Here is an 8847-nt window from a genome sequence, read left to right as displayed (position 1 = left end):
AAAACTAAAGATGTCCGATACCGACCGTTTTCCGATTAATCTCCCATCAATATTAAATAGCTCTAATTTCTGATGCACCCCCCCCCCTCCCCCCTCCAGCTCTTTAGTAAAGATTTTCAGGTCAGGAAATATTAAATTATATATTACTAGTCCTTACCCGTTGTGAGATATTTGCCCCCCCTTGTGGCCGTGAAGGGTACTGCGCCCGGGTGCGTTTGTAATTGACTAATAAATGAATTAATAATCATTAATGTGTCAAATCGAAAAAAGGGCTTCGTTACGCCCTCCATATGCACATGGTCAATGCCTGCGTGAAGTGATTGGTGCAGGCAGTAAGGAGCTACGGCACTGTTTCTGACAGACACACACACAGACATTCGGTTAATTATAGTATGATGATATGATGATGATATGATGATATGGAAGTGGTGACGCTATCATAATGAGCAAACAAAATTGGGAGGGAGAGCGAGTGCATTTTCCGTGCAGCGTCTCTTCCTGGTTTTTAGACAGCTGGTGGATGGAAATGAAACTCCACCCACGCGGCAGAATGCGTTTCCGGGAATCTGGCCGTCGCGGCATTCAGCCCCGTGGGTGGAGCTTCATTTCCATCCACTAGCTGTCTAAAAACCAGGAAGAGACGCCTGCTCTGAGCGGAAAACTGCCGCACCTATAGACCGATTCTGTACCGGTTTCATGGTCGCAGCCTACGTATTTCCTGTAGGCGGATCCGCCATAGCTGCGGGGGAGATCAGCACGTCTTTCACTACAGTGAATGTAAAGTGACTTGTGTTCGTTGGCTCACGTTACGCTAATTACTAACACTACAACTTTACAAAGATGCCTGAAAAATCGGGACGAACGTGTGTCGTTTATGCCTGCTCCAACAGTAGTGGCAAAATTCATGCACTTAGGAGGAGACAAATTCTACGTCCTGACTCATCATGACGATTGTCTATGAGCGCAGGCTGCGCAGCGCCGGCAGCCATTAGATTCCCTGCGAGTGCAGAGGACAGATGTTCGCCAGAAGTGGGTCAAAAAGCGAGGACTTTGTTCCCACTTCCCAGGCACAAAGAACAGCATGGTAAGTTTGAGACTTTTCGTTAGTTGCCATTAACTACCATTAATATAATACTAGCATGCAGCCCCCATTGAGTGGTGAAATATGTTACATGTCATTAATAACTGTTCACTGTCCAGCTAGCGAAACACGTGGCGCCGATCGTTACATTTACAGTGAAAACGTGTTCATAAACATTCAGATTTCAAATATAAAGTACTCACTACGTGTGCCACGGGTGTTATAAATGTGCTGGTACAGCGATTAGCACTGCTGCATTCCACGTAGTTTAATAAATGGCATTTTTATCCAAGCGCCTCGTTATTTTTCTCAAACGGGGTGCGTTCGGAAAATACACAGTTTCTCACCGGGAGCGCACTCTCTCATTAGTTTGTATTGGCAGTGCGGTCAGCGTGAATATATCGAACACACCCACTGTTTCAGAGCGCAACACTCCTTCCTCGACCTGACAAAAAAACTGCTCGGATAAAATGCCTTTTATTAAACAACGCGGGATGCAGCAATGCTAATCGCCGTACCAGCACATTTCTAACACCCGTGCCCCACGTGGTGAGTACTTCATATTTGAAATCTGAATGTTTATGTACACGTTTTCACTCTAAATGTAACGATCGCGTAAAACAGACTGCAGTAGCATCATGTGAACAATGGCTAAGCTAACGCTAATAACATTGATTGATTGATTGATTGATTGATTGATTGAAAACAGTTTGCAGAATTACAGTATATTTCAAGCACAAACTCAATACAAAGACTGTTAACTGTGAGTGGACGACCCAATTAAACATTACTGTTTACACTTGTTTACAACAGGGTCCACCTTGTTCAATTCATCAAAACATAATTTTTAGTAGGCTAAGCTGCTCCTCAAAATAAGTCACATGCGGCGTGGGCCGCGTGGCATAATTGTGATTAATTATCAGTTGAGAAGATTCACTCATTGAAGGCTACTGTAAAAAGATAGAGGAATAAAGTGCATCATATGACTAATCTGCCCAAAATTAGTGGAAAATATGTTTTATGCGTTATTGAGTCTGTTATTATGTGGTACCAGCTATTCATCCTCATCGTTCTATCTTTAGGTGTGTTGAGTACACTTCCCAGATGGGAGGCCATTGAAAGAACACCCATAGTTCTGCAACTAGGATAAAAATATAATTTCCCCCTTAAAATTTACTGTCTGGTGTGATTGTTTTCATTTAATATTTGGTTTCTTTTGAAAACCAATAACTTAAAAAAAAGAAAGGTAAGCACTGTTTATTTTTCTTTCACAGAGGAGAATGCAGCCCCCCCCCCCCCCCCAAGAGAAGAGGCATTCAGTCATAAAGCAGCAGCAGGGCCTGAAGTGAAGACACAGCATCCAATGTGGAAAATGTTATGCCTCTGTGCATGAAGTTGGAGATACAGGCATGTGCAGATCAAAAAAATATTTATTTTACTTAATAATATACTTAATATAGCATCTTTTGGATTCTTTGATGACATTAATGCAGCGCAAAGTGCTTTACAGAGCAATAAAGAAAAAACAGAAAACATTTTCTCAACTGAAACTCATTAAATTCAAAAGAGGGCTAGTTTACTTTAGTCCATCCACTTTCATTACCCCGTGGGCTATCCTTGTGGATATTGCTGGAAGTAAGTGCTGAAAATACACGTCCTTCAGGTGGCTGATTTTCTCTGTAATCCACTCTTCATTGTATGGGACATCTGCAATGACCTGCTCATTTGGAGTCCAGACAATGAATTTACAATTATTTTTTTTAGCACAATGCATCGCCACTTGTACCTGGTAATAGTACCCTAATCCTGATGCCGTTTCCCTCAGAATATATTTTCCATCCTTATGCCTCACATCGTACTTGTTAGAGTCAATCATTTTTAGCAGACTGCCATTGTGTGCCACAAGTTTTTTGGCTGTAGGACATTTAATTTCAATGATGGTATCGGCATCTATAATACCATCAAGGCTGGCACCAAGCCAGTTTTCCTCTTCATGTACAACAAGTCCTGTACACTCCACAGTTATTCCTGTGGTCTCCTCAAACCACTTTCTTGCCAAAGGCTCGGATGTTTGGCCATGCCTAGTGGCTGTATTTCCGGCAAAGGTGCCATTCAATTTTCGTTCCACCCAGTTTTGTGGGTCAACCTTTTTGGGCACTTGAGAGGCCTCACTACTTGTGATTCTTATTTTTCGTTGATCTAGCCAAAATTGATTATTCTGGCCCTTGGATTGTACAAGAATTCTCTCCCTCTCACGTTTCCCACATAACACATGTCTTTCAAAAATACAGTTGCAAAGTTGACATTTTTGTTGAGCACATTGCTCGTGACATGTGGGCAGTTTATCAGTAACCTCTTTGGTTTGTGGCTGTGCAGTCAACAGATCATGCAAAAGGGTACCAGGTATGTTGGATAGACCAGCCATCTCAGGGGATGTGAGGTGCTGAATGACATCTGCATCTTTCTCAAATGCTGTTGACTTTATTTTCATTTTTTTCCGAGGTCCCTGGTCTGGCCCCCTGATGTTCTCGACTGTATCAGGCATCACATTGTCACACGTGGAACTGTTCCAGACACAAGCCTCATCGGTGCTTGCTGTGCCTGTGAACCCCTGACTGGCAGCATCTTTGATTTTGTACAGTATCCCTGCTGAATGACTGCAGCTCTTCCCTTGGTTGGCCATGCAGTCACAGTTCACATCCACCACTTTGCCATCCCTCCTCTGCAAGGTCAGTTCAACATGATGGTACTGTTTAATGTCCTGTGAGTAGCGAACAGGTCCTTTCAAGAGTATGTGCTCCTCATCTGGTAGCCTGTGGAGTATCTGGCCAACCCATCCGGAGCTCAGGTAATTTTGACCCTCTATCAGGGACCTGTAGTTGGCATTGGGTTGTTCATCACATGCCAGTCGGTGAAGGAAATATTCTTGAATACCTATCATAAAAATAAATAAAAACATTCGTTTTTTTAATAGGATTAATACCACTTATCTGTAATGATTAGGAAATACACAGTCTTAGATCATTAAGATTTGCATTTCATAATTTTTATTATGCAAACAAACAACAAACAGTAAACACAAGTTAACCACCCCAGGCAGCATTGGGATAAATACTAACTTAACCGCATGCATGCCATGGTGACTTTCTGGCAAAGAGATGGTGTAGGAAAATAGTCAAAGCTAGTCTAGTCTACTAGACAGTGTAATAATAAGACAGTGGTTTAAGCACTGATTGGCGATTGCCATCAATTAATTACCTTTATCAGTAACTGGAGGCCACTGTCTGACGTCGTCAATCCAGGTACTCATTCTGTTAGTCGCTGGCTGTCACAACCGACCGAGTTAGGTTTTGGTAAACCAAGCAGATAAAGACTGGTATGGTAGCAGCAGCCAAACACCAGCCAGACGCCAAGGGAATCAATTTATGCACCTACAGGGTGTGCACCCAGAGGGTGCCCAATCAAGCCAATCACTGTTATCTGGCCCCTGACTTTGACAAGATACTCCACATGCTACCAAATGATGAGCACAGTTCTGAAAGGACCTGTGTTACTCACAGGACATTATCATGTACCATCATGTTGAAGTAACTTTGCAGAGGAGGGATGGCAAAGTGGTGGATGTGAACTGCGACTGCTAGGCCAACCAACTTAAGGGAAGAGCTGCAGTCATTCAGCAGGGATACTGTACAAAATCAAAGATGCGGCCAGCCACACAGGCACAGCATGCACAGATGACAATGTGACAATGTGAGGCCTGATGCAGTTGACAACATCAGGGGGCCAGACCAGGGACCTCGATGAAAGTAACAGCTTTTGAGACGGATGCAATCCCCTGAGATGGCTGGTCTATCCAAAATACCTGGAACTCTTTTGCATAACGTGTTGACTGCACAGCCACAAAACAAAGCAAATGAAAAACTCACCATGTCATGAGCATGTCATGAGCTCAACACAAATGTAAACTTTGTAATGAAAATAAATGTGATATGTGGGAAACATGAGAGGGAGACAATTGCTGCACAAACAAAGGGCCAGAGTAGTTTATTTGGAGTAAATTAAAGGAAATCTGAATCATCAGTAGCCTCTGAAGTGCCCAAAAAAGAAAATCCACAAAACTGGGTGGAACGAAAATTGAATGGCACCTTTGCTGGTAGCCACTAGGCATGACCAAACATCGGAGCCTTTGACAACAAAGTGGTTTGAAGAGGATACAGGGATACAGGTATTCTAATAAACATTTTACTTATTGTGCATGAGGAGGGAAACTGAGAATTAATAATAATTGTTTATAATTTTTTCCATCTTTCTCTTTCTCAGGGGAATAGGAATCTGGGTAGGCTGAGAAACACCTGGAGAGTAGAGACTCTCCAAGACCTAAAGAACATTGGAATGAGCTGGCAGGAAGCAAAAGCCCAGGCCCAGGAGATTGAGATGGAGAGCTCTGGTGGACGCCCTATGCCCCTCGATGGGGTAAAGAGGATCAAGTCATGTCATGCTCATCTAGGCTTACATCCTCATCCACATCACATTCCTCTTCTTCCTCAATATCAGATGTTTCTTGTTGCTCAGTTTCAGTCTGAATTAACTTGGGTTGCAAATTACATAGCCCAGCACAAATACTCACAATGTCATCAACATGTTTTATACTACCTTGAATGACATAACTGACCATTTTAAAACCTTTGAACCTTCTAATTGCACGCTCTACATGGATTCTGACATTTGCTAGGCGCCGTGTTGCCACAACATCATGCCCAGGAAGTTCTTTGAGGCCGCGAGTAAAAGCTGGGAGAGCCAGAGTCACCCCTGGAGGCAACACATCTGAGATGGTGAACCCACGGTCTGCTAGGATTTGATCACCAGGAATCAGAAGTTCAAGAAGACCACTGTTCTTTGTGATGAAAGTGTCACTGGCCCGTCCACCAAATAGTTTTGATGTGAACATCACATAACCATTGGGGGCAATACAATATAATAATTTGTAAGTGTTATGATGTTTGTAGTTGCTGAATGTTTGGGATCGCTTTCTTAAGTGTTTTGGCCTTTGGACAAATATTTCTGTACAGTCTATTATGCATGTTGCTTTGGGATAATTTTTACTGAAACATGATGGCATTATTCTTCTGAGAGTATCCCTAGGCAACCACGCAATCACATTTTCCCTCATAAACCTAGCAAGTATTGGTCTCCAAAGTGAAAAGATCACACATGCTGAGGTCTTGCTTATTCCAAATCTTTTAGCCAAGTCTGTGAACATCAAACAAAGACGTAGCCTAGTTAAAACGAGTAACAGCTGGTCATGGACTGCTAATCTGGTCATCTTTGGAGGTGGGTGAAAAGCTATGAGGGAATGTAAAAGCTGCCAAAAACTTGCAATACCTATGCCCGTGTGAAACCTTGCATCTTTGTCATCTAGGTCATAGGCTGACAATGATGGTGTAGGATCAGTTTGTGTTGCACGGTTTGTTAACTTTATGGTAGAGTAGCTGTGGTCTGTAATAATTTCTGGACACTGGATTCCAATATCACGCTTCAGAGGCATGACATCAGTTTGTGTTGCACTGTTTGCCCTTGAGTTGATACGGAAGTAATTGTGGTCTGCAATATGTTCCATTCCGATATCACTGGTGTCTTCAGGTCCTGCTCTTAATTCTGTTGTTGTTGATGTTGTTGCGTTTAATTCTGTTGTTGTTGATGTTGTTGCGTTTTGTGTGCTGCTGCTGCTTGATGACCGAAGGCCTCTTCTCTTAGGGGGGGCTCTACCAGATGTCATTCTCCCCTGTGAAAGGAAAAGAAACGATGCACTACAAGTTATTGTTTTATTCAAAATAAACCTAATCTGTTGAACCAAAAACAATCACATCAAACTGTCAATTTGAAGGGGAGAATCAAACGTACATGTTTATATCCTAGTTGCAGAACTGGATACGGGTGTTCTTTTGTTGGCCTCCCATCTGGGAAGTGTACTCCACACACCTAAAGATAGAATAATTAGGATGAATAGTAAATACTGGTAGGCTACCAGATATAACTCATAATGCATTAAAATACTGTCCACTAAATGGTTTCATGTTATGCAATTTAGTTATATTATGCACTTTATGCCTCTATCTTGACTGCAAAAACGCCTTCTCAACTAATAATTTTACCCACCTTGTGATGTGATAAAGATTTATTCTGATTTAGAAAATACTGTCCACTAAATGGTTTCATGTATCATGTTATGCAATTAGTTATATTATGCACTTTATGCCTCTATTTTGACTGCAAAAACGCCTTCTCAACTAATAATTTTACCCACCTTGTGATGTGATAAAGATTTATTCTGATTCAGAAAATACTGTCCACTAAATGGTGGCATAGCCATTTCATAGAGTGGACGTTGTACATTGCTTTGCACCATTTCATAGGGGGTAGACTAGATTGTCAACATTCAGCCACTGTTGTGACTCACTACTTGGGTCTAATTTAGACCCAGATGTTTCCAACTTTCCATGAAGTTTGTTTATGTGTAGAACCCTACCATACAACTGTGTCCTGCAGTATTTGTGTTCATTAGACTGTCATAGTTTGTCCAAATAGCCTAGTATTTAATCACAATAATGTCAAGCCACAGGTGACTTATTTACTAACAATGATGAACTAGTTGAGATAACATTTCACTCCTCAATGGGGGCTGCATGCTAGCATTAATGGTATAACTAACAAAAAGTATCCAAAAGTTACCGTGCTGTTCTTTGTGGGAACAAAGTCCTTTATGTTGATGTTTTTGATCCACATCTGGCGCACGTCATTGTCCTCTGCACGCCCAGGGAATCTGTGCAAACCGTATGGCTTTTGGCATGGACAATCTTCATGATGTAGAGGTTTGTGTTTTTGACATTCAGTTTCTTTCCAGAGTTGGATTTTGCCACTACTGTTGGAGCAGCCATGAACTGCACACGTTCGTCCCGATTTTTTGGGCATCTTTGTAACGTTATAGAGTTATCAATTAGCGTAACGTGAGCCAACGAAAACAAGACACTTTACATTCACTGTAATGAAAGACGTGCTGATCTCCCCCGCAGCTATGGCGGATCCGCCTACAGGAAATACGTAGGCTGCGACCATGAAACCGGTACAGAATCGGTCTATAGACGCCCAAGTGTGGAAACAGCTAGAATCCTCCCACCTTCCCCGGCAGTGCCGTGTCTGATTGCCGCTGCCGGAGAATGCACTCGCTCCTTCTGCAAACTGTAGAATGACTTATTGTCTTTGTGGGGTTTTCTCCCCTGATTGCTTCTGGAGCTGGAGAGATGGAGAGATCCGATACAGAACAGAGCTTTAATTGTAGAGCTTAAAAGCTGCACTATGTAACTTTCCTCTTCAACACCAGATTTGAACCCAGTTTCCAGCGCAAGTTCAGACATGTTTACCGAGATACATTTTTTCGTGTCAGATCCTGTGTCTAGGTGAGACATGACCTTTGACACAATCTAAATGTCTCAATAGAAGAGCAGGGAGACAAAATACAATCACCCCAATTGTATAAGTTATATTGTATTAACATATCTACCATACAGAATGGACAAAATTAAAATTGTATTCATTAAAACATTTTTTAAACGTTACATAGTGATTGACTGTGATTGTTGACTGTGAAAACAAAAACATATCACTTAAGTTACACACTCTTTAAAGGGATTGTCCTAAAGTGTTTGTCATTTTTCTTAATGTTTTTAGGTTTTCTGAGCTTAATTGCACCCCAAAAAACACAGAAGTTT

The 8847-nt window shown here is 41.9% G+C and overlaps 1 protein-coding gene across 2 annotated transcripts; it reads left to right on the top strand.

The window, feature by feature from the left end:
* Window positions 1–2402: 2402 nt before the first annotated feature.
* Window positions 2403–5909, top strand: LOC310875337 (uncharacterized protein; the record flags this gene model as incomplete). Of its 2 annotated transcripts, XM_083788537.1 has the most annotated exons (3): window positions 5168–5306; window positions 5402–5554; window positions 5814–5909. In XM_083788537.1, the coding sequence occupies exons 1-3, from the start codon at window positions 5220–5222 to the stop codon at window positions 5907–5909; spliced, it is 336 nt and encodes a 111-aa protein (XP_083644663.1). In that variant the 5' UTR covers window positions 5168–5219. The 2 variants fall into 2 exon arrangements, 1 of the variants encoding a protein (XP_083644663.1); XR_014570640.1 differs by lacking the exons at window positions 5168–5306; window positions 5814–5909 and adding an exon at window positions 2403–3810 and having other exon boundaries at window positions 5402–5537.
* Between the last annotated feature and the right edge of the window lie 2938 nt (window positions 5910–8847).

The sequence above is a fragment of the Protomyctophum parallelum genome (genome assembly GCF_964188405.1).
Source record: "Protomyctophum parallelum genome assembly, chromosome: 18".
Taxonomy (NCBI): Eukaryota; Metazoa; Chordata; class Actinopteri; order Myctophiformes; family Myctophidae; genus Protomyctophum; species Protomyctophum parallelum.
This window is presented reverse-complemented; position numbering and strand designations above follow the sequence as displayed.